Source organism: Paralichthys olivaceus, chromosome 17 (assembly GCF_024713975.1).
Source record: "Paralichthys olivaceus isolate ysfri-2021 chromosome 17, ASM2471397v2, whole genome shotgun sequence".
NCBI classification, from domain to species: Eukaryota; Metazoa; Chordata; class Actinopteri; order Pleuronectiformes; family Paralichthyidae; genus Paralichthys; species Paralichthys olivaceus.
In genome coordinates, this window is record NC_091109.1 from 1,951,902 (window position 1) to 1,970,493 (window position 18,592).

Here is an 18,592-nt window from a genome sequence, read left to right on the forward strand (position 1 = left end):
TATATGTTAAATTCAATCTTTAAACTCATCAATGCCAGTAGCTTACGTTCAGAACACATTCCTGTTTCCTACAAATCTTTATTTTATCTCATTTAAACAAAATGAGCCATCTCCTGAAAGCCACTGGTTTTTAAAGCAACCACAACATTTTTGTACATGCACTTATTTGCTTTTCTAGCCGAGAGCCACATGAGAAGATCAATAGCACTCTCACATCAATCCATTCAGTCAGAATCTACAGTCAGCAGACAGTTAGTGTAGCTTAGCGTTGGGACAGGAAAGGTAGCTTTGCTCAGTGTAAAAACTGAAGAGAGAAAATAAATGGAGGGTTTATGTGCCAAACTATTTCTTGGGAGCAGTTGCTAACAGTCTTTTGCACTTTGCGATCATTTGTCTGTGAGCTTTAGACATGCTATAGGAGGCAAATGTCTTTATAAATACATTTCCCAAAAATGTTGAAAAATGATTCCTTAAAAATGATTTGTCGGGCCAGTGCGTTTGGTCCATCCCCTCTAGAGAGACATCTGCTTTCAGTTGCAGATACAAAACCTGTGGAAAAAAGAAAAAGAAGGCAAACTCAAAAGAAAGAAAAACCTAAACAAGTAATTATAATTTTCTGTTGCAAAAATATGCAGTTTTACTTTAGTCTACTTTATCGTCAAAGAAATCTGAGCATTCCACATTAAGTTTTATTACTTTAAAGTGATATCTATTGCTCAATAACTCCACAAAACGTCCTCGGTATTGATAGCTACTTCTTGTATATGTATTTTAAATCCCATCTCGATTAATTTAAAGCGTAAAAGCAGTTGATCACTTTTCTTCCCAGGGATCTTACGGGGTCATTTACAGGATCAATACTTGTGGAGCAGAACTGAAAGATTTATCCACCAGAACTTGAAGTCCTGTTGGAAGGTTTAATTTGTGTAATAGCTTTCTTGGCAAAGCGAAGCCCCCTTTGGAGGAGCTTTTCTGACAGGCCCTCAATGATCTAATTGTGTTGTATTTCAGCCCCTCAGTGATCTTTTTAAGTTTACTGAACGTCTATAACGTCATTTATATGACTCATGGCCTGTAATAATAACATGTTTGACAGAAAACAAATCAATCTTGATGTTGTTGGATATCTTTTCTGTCGCTGTTGAGATGCCACAGGTCGGAATCAATCTTATTCTGCTGCGGTTTTATCCTCTGTGTTATGATGTCTTCAGTGTTAGATGTTGTATTGATGTAATGCAGATTAACTCATGATCCCGAGCAAGTAGTTTATCACAGGAGCGTGTCTGGTGCAGCGGAGCGGTTTTGTTTTGGCTGTTTACTTTAATGTGAGCGGTGGCCGCCGTGGAGTCGCTCTAGCATGAAACTGTCCGACACCTGTGTCCAGTCCTCATATGGAGCGGCTCGACACAGTGTCCTGTCACTGAGAGTGCGTGTCTGCGTCTTGACCCGGACGATATTCACTCAACTGTTCACTGACAGTCAATCACTCTTATCAGTGTTTGAGCGTTTTACCCAGAAGGCCATAGATGAATTTGTGATCAGAGTCCGTCCATCAGCTGGAGTAGATCTGGATCAAACATCAGAACAGAACCACAACAGCCAATGACGGAGACAAAGAGACCGGAGTTTGCTGACAATTAAGAATTGGGAATTCAGATTGTGGATTGTAAAATTTATTGCAGTGGTTTGTGCAGCGTCACTCTCTTCACACTGTGCAAGGTGACTCTTTATTTTTTTCTCGTGTGAAACATATCGGGATGTTGTATCGATTCGCCCTGAATAGTCCAATTACCGTTTGCTGGTTTTGTAGGCCATCCTTGTCGGTCTTTGTGAGCCTGTCAGTGTGAATGCCTGCTGACGTCATTGTGTGCATGTACACTGATCGATAGGGGAAAAGCAATGCCCGGCACTCATTTCCCAGCGCTGGCAGAACCGGAAGACATTGATCTGTCAAATCCCATTCTGAGAGCCCATTCAGGGAGAGCTGTTTAGTGCTGTCTGCACTGAGGGATGCTATAATATCATTACATTATAGTAATTATGCAAAATATAGCAGCTAATCTAAGATAGAGCTTTATTTGCTTTTGTATGTGCTCGTAGAGGCTTCTAGCTTAAACAAATTACACATATTAAACACATAAACTTCATTATGGGTGGCCTCAGCATAAAAATCCTGGCAGGGATAACTGGAGCTACACAGGATCAATAAAGACACATGATTTAACCCATTATTTTAATTAGGAGGCGAAGGGAAGCCACAGTTGACTTTTTATTAATAATCCCTGTTCTTTATTTCCTCCATTGATGTTATGGCAGAAAGATGCAGACTTCACATGCATGAGTCTTTTTTAGTGAGATTCGGAGACACCACATCACACTTTCTGATCTACTGTCATCACGCTCAGCATGTGGAGGTTTTTGCCTCCAGGCCTGTACTTAATTAGAGTCTGTTTTTTCCTTTCCATTCGCCTTGACCTCATGTTTCCCCTGCAGGGTCCGCACTGGACGACAAACTAAGACATTTTACAGCTGAAAAGCAAAACACCAAATATTCACTTTTTACAGATTCTTTAACATGATTCAGATTCTGTGAATAGTTTTGTTACGGAATACTATATTAATATCGATATGATATGTGATATTGTTTTGAAAATCATTCTGAAGTAATTCAAATTCAAACACATACTTGCTTTCTTGATAAGGGTGCGATAATAAGATTGATAATGTTTATGTCTGTCCAGCAGATGTGGTTATTTGCTAATCTCAGTTTAGCATGAAAACGGAAGGAAACAATCTCCATCAAAGAGGTCATGTTTTTTTTGCGAGTTGGTTTGTACTGAATGGATGTTCCATGAAACCTGGTGGAAGGATGTGACACAGGCCCAGAGAGAACCCATTAAAAACAATGCCATAGTAACAGATTAAATTTGTCACATACCAAGATTTTCTGATTTTTTTTCCCCCCCTCAAGATCCATTAGTTATTTCCTGGGAAATTGTTGGAACAGTCAAAAGAAAATCCTCCTTTGTCCAGATCTACCCTAAAATGTGATGGGTTGATTCTTCGCCTATATGTCGACCTTTTTCTACCTGTTAATGGTTTTAAAGTTGTTTTATTGTAAAAATGACTTTAAAACATACACTATAATTCCACATGGAAGAGAAATGTTTTGAAAAATATTATTTTAATCTTTACCTTGCTCCTAACTGATGCGGCAGGACTTCTAACCATTGTCCTGGTGAGATTAGGAAAACAGTTTGTCACGTGCGGAGCACATGTCCTGGATGATAATCCTCAGAAAGGGGTTAACCCTGATCAAACACAATATAATCTAGGATTTAGGTTGGGCCGCTCAGAAAACATTTTTCTCCCAACTGAAAATACAAATCTGGGCTTTTTGAAAATAAAGCTTGTAGTTTGACAGTCGTATGATCTCACAGGCCTGACACACACAAAACAAAAACCACACATACAACAGTTGGTGTGTTTTACCAGCGATAGACCTGCATTCCTGATTTATTACAGGAACATTTCAGTTAGTCATTTCATTTTGCGGACCCATGATTCAGCCCTGCCGGTTTTCATGTTTTGACTCATATTTTACGGGTTGAATAGAATATTTATCGTTGCAGCCAACGGGAGCTCTGACGTCACAAAACACACACCAGAGCCTGCAGCGTCTCTGATGTCGGGTCATAAAGAGTTGGATGGAGTTTATTTGAGGCAAATGTGCTGTTTACTGTAAATACTCTACCTCAATAGTGAACTGTCACTGGATTACTCTTATAAGACTTCATGGTTTGTAGTGTCTTTGCCACTGTTGTTCTGCTGTGAAGTAAAGTTAAATACAAGCAGGATTACTATGTGCCATCAAATGACCAAGCGGAAAGTTTCAATGGCTTTTCGTCCCGCTGGTGATGAAAGCAAATATGGCATTGCGTTGATGTAGTGACGATAATTACTTCCTGGCTTCTTCGGTCTCTGCAACATGTGTTGAGACTGTACAGTGAGTTTAAGGCAAAGTGGAACACATGTAAACTCCCGAGATCACACACTCGCACACTCAGACATAAAAAGCTTCTGCAGCTGCTTTTGGTGCTTTCTGGAATTTTCAGGCCAGCCCTGTTGGCCAGAGATCTTACTTCCTAACTGGATGTGTGTGTGTGTGTGGGAGGGGAGAGGGGCAGGGGGCTTGTTTTTGGGGCTGGAGGACGGTTCCAGCGCTCTTGAAGGAGTGTTCTCCCAGCGTGGGAAAGACACTCCGTCTTTTCTCTGCCTCTCAGGGACTGAAGTCGGCCAAAGAAGGGCTGAGAGGAGCAAACAACTCTCTCTCGCGCCTCACAACTTTTCCCCTCTCGAGCTGGGGCGAGGGGGATTTGTAGGAGGGAAGCACTCGGGCCGGCAGGAGTTCCTGTGCTCCGAGAGGAGATGGGCAGCGGCTGAGGAGACTTTCTCCCGGCCGGGCTGAACAGCAGAGTCGGTTTTGGGCAGAAATGTATCACTCCGGCAGTGAGGAGTCAGATCTGGTAAGTTTGTGGAATCAAACTTTCTGAAACTAGTACTTTTATAACCCCGAACCTTTCTGGGTGTAATTTGACAGTCCGTCTCACTCTTCTCCTCTGTGTCCTCTGAACAAAGAGAAAGGGCTCGAGCTGCAGGAGAATGGAGGTTATTAGTGCAGGATTTAAATGGGCGTAAACAGTTCTATGTTTTTTTCCCTTGTCACTTTTAGTTGGTGAGAGTCTTTCCCAAAACACACACGGTAACTCTCTCGCTGCGTCCTGTTTAGAGACAATAAGGCTCATGTGAGCGTGGTTGTGAATGTGTGAGCACCGCTGCACTAGAGCTGCAAGACACTGAGAGAGCATCGAGCAGAGAGAGAAAGAAAGCAGCAGGATGAGTTTAGTTTTTATGCACAGACAAAAAACTTGACCTGAGGATTAAGTTTTGTCTTAAGAAAAGAGTGGATCTCCATTTTTGTCTAAACCCTCCAAGTTTTGACTTCCTTTTTGTCCAACTTTTAATCAGCGTTTCAGATATTTCCTGCTCTGATTGCGTGCTTGTCTTTGTCTGAGCATGAATGATAACGTTGTGAAAGCTATTAATCAAAATATTTGCCAATGACATAAAATCCACAGAACTTCATTTAAAAATGTTAATAGGGAAACTGAGGTTTTCAAAAAATACCAAATATATGTCGGTAAATTGAGAAAAAGGATATAAAACAAAGCACAAGTAATAATAACTTTTGTTTTTGTTATTATTCTTATAATTATAAGTATTATTTCTGCTAATAATAACTAGAATAACTTTTATTGTGCAACATGTGTGAAACTCCTCTGACACTCTCACACCTGTAGTAGCTGATCTATAGTTGCAAACCATTGCAAATCCGACCGTCCTCAATCTGCAGCCGGTTGCTCTTCATTTAGGTCTTGGAAAAAACCATTACTCTCTGGCACACAAGAGCACTTGTCTGAGTATGTAAAGAGTCTGTTCATGGGTTGTTGTTCTGAAGTGTTCATGTGACTGATGTTGCTGAACACTCGAGTTAAACGCACACTAACACGATACAGTAAGTGTTTCATGACGAGCAAAGTGGACGTAACTCGAGTATCTGTCGCTGACGGCTGTGAAAATTCAACGCTACCGATTATAAGACGGTGTTTGGACGTTTGGAACGTGGGTCGCACTCACAGCTGAGTTATACAGCAGCAGTGATCTCTGCGTGCAGGAGGACTTACAAAGGATTTTGAGATATTTCAGTTTCAAGAAAACACTGGAGCACTTTCCATCACAGACAACTGGAGTTTACCAACATTTCTAATATCACACACTTTATGCTTTACACAGACACATTGTGGATATGATGAATAAAATCTAAGCACCAGGTCCACTTCAGAAAGAATCTGGACATATTCAAAGGTTTTTATGTTTTATTTATCACTGAGATGTGGGAAATCCTCGTCCTTTGTTGTCACCATGTTCATTTTTTACATAAATCACAGAAATTGGTCCAAAGCACCTAATATATCAATGTATGAAACGAAATAAATGAGGCTGAAATCATTTTACTGGAGCTCAGCCCCATTTGTAGGATGGTGTGTTTGTGCTCCACTGGAGATGGTAAGCGTCTCGCTCTGCTCTTTTAGCCACTACTCATCAATCATCCACCGCCTGCTTCATGCACCAGGAAACTGCCAGGATATTGGTGACGCAAGCACAAAAAAGCAGCGCAGAGCCGCCCGGGGTCTTTCTCACTGTATCCCTCTGATCAGCCATCATCCTATTAGAGCGCTGTGTTTTCACAAAGGGAGCTTAGAGGGAAGGAGCAGCTAGATCTCACTGAGAGGGGGTTCACTGTTAACGAGAGCGAAGCCTCTCCAGGGACCACCGCTGCTGCTGCTGCAGGTAATATCCACTGGAAGAAGGATTCAGTGCGTTAGTTTCAGTCACAGGATCCCATCAGCCTGTGATTTGTAGTGCTGTGCAGGGATTCAAATATCTCTATGTGAGGTCTAGCAGCAGCAGCAGCAGTGGATCTAATAATACATGTTCCTTAAAATAAGTCATATAGAACAGCTGAGATAACAACCCTGTCAGATAAAGATTAGTCAGTATGGGATTTTTTATTTTCAGACTAAAGGCACCAATATTTTCATTCCTTGCGCAAATCAAGATTTTTGGCCTGAAGCGATGGCGTAGTCAGTTGGTTGGACCAAGGTCACGGTGGCCTCGCAAAACATATTCTTAAACATGACATCAAGTCTGTCTTTAGTGAATTTCTTCAAAATGTTCAATTACAGCTTAGCTGAGGTAAATGTGAGATTTACCGAAGAAAGTGAGTTGAATAACCTATTGTACACATAAATATATAACGTCAGAATCAATAATAGTAACGTGTTAACCCCCTCCGTCGCGCAGATTGCTTGTAGGTTTGTAGCTAGCCTCTGCTTGTGATTGACAGCCAGTGAGTCCATTATCTAATGACCTGGCTCATGGAATCCTGGGTAAACACTTTTGTCATAGGCCCATCTGTGTCACCTTGGCGTCCATGCGGCCAGTCCCTCTTTGGGAGGGATCATTACTCCGCCCCCACTTCTTCTCTTTTTTTAATCTCTTTCCTCTTTTGGCTTTCTTTCACTGATGTACGGACAATCTGTTTCCGTCACACTTCTCTTGCTCACTTGGTGTCAGTCCTCTGTCTTGTGATAAATATTAGTAACCGTCTCTTGCAGCAGTCACACATCTCCCACTCTTGGCTGTCATGTCTGCTCCCATTGTCTCTGCGTGATGAAGGAGACACTGTTTGTGGACCGATGATTTAATTGACTTTGTGTTGCACTGAGTGAAGTGGCAGTGATGGACAGATGGCTGGGAAAAGAGGCTTCGGTTCGAGCCAAGAGTGAATCATGCCAGGCCTGAAACTGCCATAGCACACTCGCTCAGCCCATTGTCAGCCCCGCTGCAGTCAGCTACACTTTGTCAGCCAGAACCGAACATGAGCTGGCACAGGCGGCTGTCTTCATTCTGCAGTCGTGCTGCAGGACGTGAAGGATACTCGAGCATGTACTGACCAAAGGATGCAGAGTTAAGGCTCGGGTTGCACTGATAGTTTAAGTTTACAATCTCCAGACTGGACTCTTGGGTCATTTAATAACATATTAACCCTCGAACTCCGGGATATTTGTTCCTGATTTTTGTTGTTTTAGTGTGATTCATAGGTGTGACACATGGCAGCGCTGTGGACTTGAGTCAGACTCGAGTTGTTTAATTGTTTGTGACTCATATAGTGTCTCTTATTGTAATGCACACTTTCAGATGTAGTTCCATAAAATGAAGAAAAGTTTGAATTCAGATGAAAGAAAGAAAATGTGACTTTGAATATGTATGTCAATAGTATGTCAATATAGTTTGCTCCTGTTTCCAGCATGTGAACTTTAGACTTTAGCTACGCGTGGTTGAAAAGACTAAAACAGCAGTTTTATTATGGTATTGTCATCTTTATGGTTATTTTCAGGTAACATAAGGTTTCTCTTAAAATGCTATTGTCTGCCATATGAGTGTCCCTGAATGAGAAACATCGGAACGAAAGTTTTGTCCAATTTTATTTTTTTGTTTGCTTCTTTGTTTGTTGTCTTTATTGAGCTTTGTGGAGTTTCTTGAGATACAGAGAACAATGTTTATTGGACGTTAACAATGTATCGGTAGAGTATTTGCAGTCCGTGTGCACAGTGCACTAAATTACCTTTCTGCCTTGTTTTATTTCTCTGTCTGGATTCTCAGTATGATATTTATGCCTCTGGAATAAAATACAAACAACTCATTGTTTTTATAGCATGTGCTCTACTTTCTGAGAACAATCCTGGGATGGATTTTGCAAAAAGTACAGAGGCGTAACACTAAAACTGTGAACTACTCACTATGGAGGACACTACTGTGTATAGGGAGTAGTGAAAAGCACAACCAGCGAGGTAGTTGTTGGCTTGTCTTGTTCTGTAGTTTTTGGAAAGTGAGTATGCATTAATGAGAAACCAATCACCTCAGACACAGAAGACAATTTTAAAATTGTAGTTTAGATCTAGAGGAACTAAGACACTGAGAAGAACATGTGTGTTTTTATTTCTTAATTATTTTTATTACGTAACGATCAGTTGCCAAATACTGAGCGTGGCTGTCCAGAAGAGGCATAAAACCTTCCTCCCCCTCTTGAACAAACCAGAACAGACCAGAAAGCCAAAGCCGCAGGGAATCCCTTGAGAGATGAGAGATGAAAGAAGCGGAGTGAAGAGGTCAGGATGGAACAAGGTGAAAGGAAGTGCGATGTGAGACAGAGCAGCGAGAGAGCATTAGTATGAGATGGGGCAGCATGATAATCAGTAACATCAGTGAGGGATGAAGTGTGGCTCAGGTTAACGTCACAGGGGAAACAAGCGTATAGGAAATCTACAGATGTGTAGGAATTGACGTTAAAACATATAAACTTATGAGACGGGTCACAGTCATGTGAGAGCACTTTGTAGCTCACATGCACAGCCTTTACTTTCTGCATGACTACATTTATCCATTTTCATAGCACATACATTTATAGAATAACGTCTAGTGGCTGGAAATGGAAGCTTTCAGATAATGGAGCGATTCCCTGATGTAATTGTGTCATTCACTGTAAGTGAATCTGTACGAGGCAGCAGCTGACGCACAGCCTCCTGTTTCACCGTGGTATCAGCCACCATGACTTGTAATGTTCTCATGTGTAATGATTGGGGCTGCATGTAGAGGTCACCGGTGGTCCTACAGCAAAGACCTCTGTCTGAATGACTCAATACGTGCGGTATAGAGATCACAGGACCGTTGCCCCTTTTCAATTACCCCGTCCATCTCTTCTTCTTTGACCGACGCCTGAGGACGGCCGCCGCTCACACTATTCTGTTTGTCCGATCCAAATTGGAGATTTTCATCCTTCCGCCAAGTTTCATGGAAATCAGTTTTAGTAGTTTTTGTGTAATCTTGCAGAAAACCAAACAAATACAAAGGGGGGTAAACATAAGAATGTTGTAGTTGAACAGCCACAGCTTTGTATTGCCAGTGAATGTAACCCGTCCTGTAACCTCTCCTCACAGATCAACGCAGTAGCATCCTACAGTTTATTATTATACGTGTGTGTGAGAGTGTTGTCAGTATCAGTGTGTCAGTGCGTCCAGAGGTCAGTCCTGTCCGGCACCTGAAGGCTCTTCCTGTCGCTGTGAGTCTCAGTGTTGATGTCGGAGAGCAGCCTTCGCAGCTTCACTGCCGTCCTCTCTGGGCTGCAAGGATCCAAGTTCAGAGCGTCTGTGTCCGGCCTTCAGAAGCTCGGCAGGTTGTAGTGTCAGACCACCTCACTGGACCATATGTGACCCTTGCACTATTTCCCAAGAAAGAGGCAATGTGTGTAACAGCCGAGTTGATGCGCTACGTTTGTCTGTTCACGTGCATATAAACTGCAACAAAATGATGTTGTTGATAAGAAAGATTTTGTCTGTCAGTTGGTGTAGTAATATGTTTTGCCGTCCACTTTGTGATCGGATCATTCAAGATGGCTGTTAATACCAGGTCTGAGCCATGCACTGTAAATAAAGATTGACGAAGCATCTCCGCTTCCTCCCACTATCCAGAAATGAAACCAAAATATCCTGGATATGAGTCGGAGTCTCCACAGTAACAAAGGAGGGATGCTCAATACACGCTGTCAACCAATCACGAGCCGGTCTCAGCTGTCAATCATTGTATTTGACCCACTTTTTACAGAATCAATTAAATAATGTGATAAGAACGACCTAAAATTACAGGCACCATCCTTAAGAAACAATCATTTGATGTGTACTTTGACTTTTCTGTGTGATCTGTGTCCCATTCACTAACATGGAGGATGTAGGGTCTTTATATACAGTCCCTAAGGTGGAGGTTTAGTGTAACAATGGATTCCCCTCTATTCTTATTCATCCCCTCTAAACATCTCTGGCTGATGAAATGGTTTTTCATGAGCTAAAATATTTCATCATTATTCTGTTCCCTTATGTAAGACGTGTCATTTTTTAAAATTCCACGTGTCACGTTGAAAAAGACCCAGAGTGGATGGAGGCGTGTCATTGATTGGTTATGATAAGCACCACTGATTAGCATGTCATCCTCTGATCTAAAGTTACTGCTCCCCAGGGGGAGACCGCTGGTCATAAACCAGCCTGCCCATTTCAACCACTGGTCCCATGGGCCAACCCCTGACGCCCCTGACCTCACACAACCTCGTGACCGGTCAGACGGAGGAGCATGGTGCGTCAGCAGAGCCCAAGAAACCCCAAACATTTTGAATAATCCGTCTGTGGGATTAAACTTCGGCCGGTCCTTCACGAGGACGGGAAATTTTTAATTAACGCTCTAATTATTCTCATTTGTCCTGTGTGGCTTCACAATGCTCCACTTACATGTAATGAATTACCGCTGATCTGACAGGCGAGGATTTAGAGCGGCTTTAACCTCAGGATCCGTACAACTGAGACCAGAGTGAAGAGATTATTAAAAAAAGAAAAGATACAGGACGACGACTCTTATTTCTCTGTCGTGCTTTGTCTCACACACATGCAGACTCACTGTCAGGGCTGCAACTAACAATTATTATCATCATCTCTTAACCTGCTGGTTATTTTCTTGATTCATTGATTGTGTTTCTCAGCTTCTAAAGGGAGATAGTCTGATTTCTTTAGACTTGAACAGTGAAATAAAGCTGAGAAAAGATAAATAATAGCCACAGAAAAGTGACTCAAACTATTAAATATCAACATCGCTCCCCATTGATTTTCTGTCTTGCTCTTAGATTTCACAGCAAATATGTTTCGTAATTAACTTTGGAGCAATGTTTCAAGTTTTTTTTTTCTTTTTTCGCCCAAGTAACTAGAAATATGAAAAGAAACTTCCAGTTCCTTTTCGAGGTGACACATTTAAATCAGCTCCAGCTTGTGCTCACTGGTTGATAGAAGTTAAGATGCAGAGGTAAGGAGGCATGAATTAATTTTGCCGTCCACGAGGAAGGCATGAAAGGAAACGCTGGAGAGCCACCACATGAATTCATAATGGGAATAATTACGATGAGTAGCAGCATTAATATAAAAGTGTGCAGGTTTACATTCAAGGATTTTGAACAAGCTTTTAACGACAAAAGATCATGTGACATCTTCATTTTAGCAGCTATAAACAACAAGTCAATTCGAATCTGGTGTGTTTATGTATTACAAGAACAAAACGACTCGGTTCTCAGTGGCCAGCATTTATCAGAGAGACGCAACGAGCAGATGGATCGACTGTGAGGGGTGAAAAAAATCAGGAGAGTGACGGAGGAGGAGGAGAAGGAGGGGAGGGTAGAGACAGAGATAGAGCGGCAAAATCACTGAAGTATCACCGGGGAGCTGAGATGTGCAGAACAAACACTGATGGGCTGAGACACAGCGAGAGAGAGAGAGAGTGAGGACGTGGGGGGGGAGCTCGCAGCACCTGAGAGGCAGCTTCAGCAGCTTAATTAGCATCAGGAGGAGAGTCGGTCACACGCAGTCACACAAGGAATAATGTAGATAAACTGCTGTCACCGCTCGTGGAGCAGCACAAGGGAGACTACATCAGAGGAGGAGGGGGAGGACGCGGAGGCAAAAGCTTGAGCGAAAGGATGAGAAGCGACGCTGCCACCTGACTTGCACCGGGAGTCAGTCTGAGCACCTGCAGCGGCAGTCCAAGCACTCGAGGAGACTGGGGCAGACGGGGAGAAGAGAGAGCTGCTGAGATTATGCGCGGGGCAGAGGGCTCTTGTGGATTCCCCATCTTAGGCAGAGGGAGCAGGAGCTGTGGAGACGGCGGCGGAGCTAACTGGAGCTGCAGCACAACAAGGAGCCCAGACTCCAAAGCTTTTTATTTACCAAGAGATGGAGGGAGCAGTCGCAGCAGCCCAGGAGTAACAGGAGCCAGCTGTGGATGTAGCCCCAGTGTTGCATGTACCTGTGGCCGGAGCAGTGACGGCCACTGCAGAGCTGGTGCAAAGGTGCCCACGTCGGTGCAGTCAGGTGTCGTTGTAGCAGCAGCAGGGGGGGGCAGTGGCTCAGGACACTGAATGACCAGTGTGGCTGATGAAGGCCACCTGGATCCGTTTGCTGAAACGAGCCAAGGGGGGTCGTGTCAAGAGCTCCGATGGCTGTGTAAGCAGATTTTTAAGTGTGTTTACGTGGTGAAAGTTGTGTGCTCGTGTCCCGTGTGTCTCCAGTGGATGCATCGCTCCACAGTGTTGGGGGTCCGTGTTGCACGACTGCCCGTTATCGCCCGGCGATGATGAGAAGCTGGATGTTGTTATCGGTTATGGCTGTCAGATTCTGGGCAGAGCTCCATGTCCACCTCCCTCTGACCCACTGGGACAGTGTTCTTGATCACGTCCTCATCGTTAGCCCTGACCCGATGGAATAACCAGAGCAGGCCAGGTATCTTTTCGAGGCCAGATGTAGCTCGTAAAACAGAAAGTGATGTGCAGCAAATAGCCCCATTAGGATGTTTATGTCCTCGTGTAGAAAGGCTGCATGGTAAGAGTGAGCAGCGTTTGAAGAATCCCAAAGACACAACACTTGCTGATGTTTTGAAAGCCACTGGGAGGGATGAGTGTAATCCTGAACAGCAAAAGCAGCACATGGATACTGAATCAACTTGCTTTCAAATTAGTTATTCACACCAGATACAAGCAGCAGGGAGGGTGAGATTAATGTGCAGCAGGTTTTCATGTCAGCCGGACAAAGAAACATATGATAACAACAGTTGTTCCAGGTAAAATGTAAGTGGAGACGAGGGAGAGGTACGATGCTCCTTTGTATGTACAGGATGGCTGGGTAATTCTAATCAGGCACAGAGTGAGGGAGGCTATTTTTAACTCAGACAACTCGAGAGTGCAATGGTGCAGTGAGATGAATGAAAGACCTTGTGTGGGTGGTGTAGTAGCGAGCAGGTAAGGACAAGGATTACGCTGCCTTGGTTAAAAATCCCCGCTTTTATTCTTAGATTTATCCCGACCTTTAACTGCTTTAATGGGAAATTGTTGTGCAGTGCATGTGTAAATGTTGGTGTCATCCATTCCCACAGGTACAAATTAAATGAAAAGCTGTTTCTCTATATCAGGATGCACTTTAGTTACAGTATTTTCCCTACAAGTAGCGATCATCAAATTTGATCTATTCAATTCATACAAATACAAAAGTGTGTGAATATATTTCTGTGCCACAGGTTTAACCTTGAAGAAAACCACAGTTATCTATTTAGCATCAGAGATAACAAGGGTTGTCTCTCTGAGTGATGCTAAAGCTAAATTTACCTGTGGAGTAAAGTGGTTCAAGTCAACGTACACACTATGATCTATACGTCTAAATCGAGCAGACATTACTCTTCCTGCTTCACCAATTATTCATGATGTGTTTTCATGTTGCGTTCAACAAACATGTGACGTGAGTGAGATGCACTGCACTCAGGAGAGTGTTTGTGAAACGAGTAAGTTTCTGAGAGGCTGTTTGTATTAATAGAATCATTGATTGATATGAGTTGTATGAGTGGTTGTGGTTTATTTTGACTCAGCTTACGTGCAACCTAATTCTTCCTGTACTAATTTGAAATGCTGCCGAATCGCACTGTTTTTTTGAAAATGCAATGTGTCCGTCCCACTTTCTGCCTCCCCGCTTTGCTCTCTCAGCTCGCTGTCTCGTCAGAGTTACATCCTGCACGATACGAGGGGAAAAAATTGCTTTTGCAAAAGTACACACATGTTTCTTACTATTTACAAGCCATGCAATGTCACAGCGGAAAAAGGTGCAGCGTCAGCGTCTAGACTGTCAAAATAAAGAAGGAATTAGCAAATGTTTACATTATTGACAAACGGTTCTGGAGCCGATTAAAACCTGTGTCTACTGCAGAGTAATTTATCCAGGAAGTGAATGCCAATCGTATCTATTACCATCGCAGACAAAAGCCAGATGTTAGTGTTTTTTTTGACCAGTGAAGAGGGGCTGAAGTATAACAAATTTCTGGATTGCCCCATTTATCCGAGTGCAAAAATGTACTGGGTTCTTCCCTGTGTCATGTCCAACCCCTTCAAAATGTTGTAAATCAAATCAGTAGTTTTGAGTAATCCTGCAGACAGATAAATTAAAACTTCACCTCCTTGTTGGAGCTAAGTTGTTGAACTGACTGGTGTCCCGGTCCTGACTGTTGAGGGTAGCAGTGTTTTAACTTATCACACACGTCCTGACTTAAAGGTCCAGTGTGTAAGATTGAGGTGAAAGGGATCTATTGGCAGAAATTTAATGTAGAATAATCCTCGTGATGTTTTCACTTGTTCGTTTCATCTAAATTGTATGAATTATATTTTCTTTACCCCAGGCCCTTTATATTCAAATCCTTTATATTTACATCGAGGGGGTCCTTTTTACGGAGGCCGCCATGTTTTTTTTACATTAGTCCAGACTGGACAAACTAAACCGTTTGAGTTTTTATGACAATTAAAGGCTACCACCGTTTCTTTTTCATGTTTGGAAGGAGAGGATGAGGTGAGGGGGGTTCAGCTGCAACATTTCAACACTAGATATCACTAAATTCTACAAACTGTACCTTTAAATACTAAAGATTGAAAACCACAAGGTTCTGTTCGTGTGAGAATTTTGATGCAGAAGATAAGTATTTCCTTGGTGCAGATGTTATGAAAAATAATGAGATCTGTTGTAACCGCACATCAGAGACTAACTGGGACCTGGTGTCATGACATATGTGAGCGAGCAGCTGAGTGAGAGCTAAGGATAAAAAAAAAAAAACGTAGCTGCTGGTGATGTGATTCTGTGAAAGACAGATTGTGTCCTCAGAAAAAAAGAAAGAAGTGCCCATTATTTCCAGATCCAGTCGGCTCTTGTGATTTCCTGAAGTTGTTGCGGTCATGTGATTGACTGCAGGATCACATGCCTGCCTGGTTTATTGAGCGCAGCTTTCATGCTCATTATTTCATGAAATTTAACGAGATTTCTTTGATGATTGGAGTTCAGACACTTCAGTCTGTGTGGGTGTGCTCTCAAATTTGTACGATGCACAGCCTCAAAAGTTGGATGTTTCTTTGAAGCAAATGAGTTGTCTCCCGCGTCTTCAAGATAATGTGTGCTTTCTCAGCGGATAACACCTGCTAATTTGAAAGTGTGAATCCAAATCGACCCTAATTAGTTTTTGCTGAAGTGTCGCTGTTTGTGTCTCCGCAGGGTTCGGCCGACTCCTATACCAGCCGTCCATCAGACTCCGATGTGTCCTTGGAGGAGGATAAGGAGGCAGTGCGAAGAGAAGCAGAGCGACAGGCTCAGGCACAGCTCGACAAGGCCAAGGTTTGTACCCTACACCCAACAGGACTAAGTTCTCTCTGCCTGGTATTCTGTTTGACGTTTGCAATGAAAAACAGCATTACTAAGTATTCTCAGTCTGAAGGGGGGGCACCATTTTGATGTGTCAGTAGGGGTGGGGGCTACATGAGAGAAGTTTGTGACTTTGACAAAATGTTTCATACGTTTTCCCTCCCCCCAGCTCACCTCTCCCACCCCAAGCTTTGAAACGATTATCGTAAATCATTTGACGTTTTTCGAAACCTGGATAAAGATTAGTGGACAGTGCTGCAAGACGAGGTGACTGTAATGGAGACGGGATATTACTGATGATTTCAGCTGGTCTCTCAGATGAAGGAAGCGGTCGTTCGGGGGCCTGGGAGGGCTCAGCATCACTGTTTATCAGAGCCGAGCCTCGTCTGCTCTGGGCCACAATTAGCAGGATATAAACAAACGCACACACAAGGTTGCCTCTGTGGTGAGAGGAAGTGCAATCAGACCTCACTTCCCCACAATCACTCGAATCACTGGCACTGTTAAAATGAATGCATTTGGTCTGTTATCTCCAACGCACATTCTGCTCCTGCTGTTTTACTTTTGCAAATCAATTCCACCAAGTGTCTGGAAAATTTGGTTCGTCTTTCATTCATTCGCCCACAACAGCTACTTTGCTCATCAGCTGCGAGCTCGGTGCTTTTGGCCGTGCATCCGTCCTTGCAGACATTTTCATCCCTCCCGCGGCCGTGTCTCTGCGTCGCTCAGAGCAGGCAAAGACGGATCATTCCTGCAGATCCGTGTTGTTGTTTTCCAGAGTCACCCTCTCTCTCCGGCACTCTAATTAAAAAGATAAGGTGGCTTTATAGATAACCTAGCGCAGATAACCCCCGCTGGCATTTTTACGTGACAGATGACTTGTAAAAAATAGCCTCTCAGTGGTCTGGCCACCAGAGAGCGAGCAGGCCGGGGTCAGAGGAAGTGCAGACTCTGACTGTGAGCCTTTATGGGCACTAATTCACAACCACCTCCCTAAAATACCCCTGATATTTGAACGTGATGAGGACATGGTTGACGCCTGTAATTTCAAATGCAAGTGTTCTTCTTGCTGTTATACATTTGTTTATATATTATATGTAATTTCACACAAAACAACATTGGCCGCCTCTAATTGACTTGAAATGGGAACTCCACTGATTTTTACACATGTAAATCAGTTAAGCAAATCGCTGATGTTGCTCCTCGGCTTGTAAAAACAGTTGTTTATTGTCTTCTGTGGCTCGGGGAGGAGGGTTTGTGAAGTCTAGTGAAAACAACCCCAATGATGTCATGAGGGCTTATCTCAGCTGGAGTTTAGAGACTTTTTTTTAATCCCAAACCCTGCGTTTCAAATGTGTTTGTTGCTGTCGGGAAGCTGAGGAGGATTAACCAAAAGATGCTTGAGAGTTGAATCATGGGAAGTGTAGGATTTTAAGGGGTTTTGGAGCTTCACTTAAAAGTCTGGATATTAGGGCTTCATCTCCATTGATTTTGACTATTTTGTGTTTTTATTTATCCCTTAAATGTCCCTGAATTTATGTAGCACGCTAAATGTTTTCATAAGAGCAATCCTTTTTTTTATTTTGGAATTTTTAACAGTAGCTGCAGTGGCTTAGTCATTGACGTTAACAGCATTTATTCATCATGACTTGGTGTTCATGCCTGAAATATATTAAAGCGTCCCTGAATAATTATAGAAATATCTTCCCACACTAAATAAATTAAGGTTTTGATTCCCCTCATACCACAAGATAATAGATTTTACACCCTGAAGCCAGAGCACAGAAGAGAATTCATCTAAAATCGATCCACAGCATTCAAGGTGAAACAATGTGGGGGATCTTGATTTATTACAGCGTGACGTCTTGCGTGTGCTGCTATGAGGCGTGTTGGGAGTCAGGTGTTCACTCGGTCACTGTGAACGCAGAGGACCAGCTCATGAAATATGCATGCAGTGATGTGATATTGGGATGAGTGTCATGCGGTGTTAATTGGCTGTGGTCCATGGCACTGCCTCCCAGGGTTCCCAGTCACAGATAGGTCTCCTCTCCAGCTGCTTATCTCCGTCTTATCCTCAACCCTCAGCCTCTTATCTCCTCCAATGTTTCTCCTCCTCTCACTTCCTGTCCTCTGCTCTATCCTTATATCCATCTCCTTTCCTTTCCCTATTTCCCCCCCCCATTCTTTCTCTTGTCTTCCCGGTCTCTAACCCTCCGCCCCTGTCTTTTTTCACCCTCGCTCGCTGCAGTCAATATGGCATCCATAATGAAGGCCTGTGTTACATAACAAGCGGGAGATGTAGAGATACTGCGTGCAGCGGTGTGAAGGTGCCATTATGTTCCCATCCTGCACTCACCTGCAATATAAGGTGGCGTCGCAGGACACGTAAGAGTCCTATAGGACACTTTGTTTGACAGGCAGCCATGATGGATAAAGGCGAGCAGAGCAGCTGGGAGCAAGAGGACCACACATGCACATAGCTACATGTACTAATGGACCACATACCTTAATACAGCCATGTGACTCCTTGCATGCAAATGCAAAGGTCGCTCTGTCCTCCACGGGTTCCAGCACTGCACGTACTGGATTGGATGATCACCTCAATGTCACATGCACACACACACACACACACACACACACACACACACACACACACACGA

General features: G+C 43.2%; 1 protein-coding gene across 12 annotated transcripts in view; it reads left to right on the plus strand.

The window, feature by feature from the left end:
- Window positions 1-18,592, plus strand: part of cacnb2a (calcium channel, voltage-dependent, beta 2a) — a 56,787-nt gene that overhangs the window by 23,511 nt on the left and 14,684 nt on the right. For 9 of the 12 annotated variants that reach the window (XM_020087705.2, XM_020087708.2, XM_020087710.2 and 6 more), the window contains one exon: window positions 15,786-15,905. In XM_020087705.2, coding sequence (XP_019943264.2) covers window positions 15,786-15,905 — 120 coding nt within the window. Of the gene's footprint in view, window positions 1-4,228; window positions 4,527-12,002; window positions 12,714-15,785; window positions 15,906-18,592 lie in introns of those variants that run through there. The other 3 variants (XM_020087707.2, XM_020087706.2, XM_020087709.2) reach the window with 3 other exon arrangements.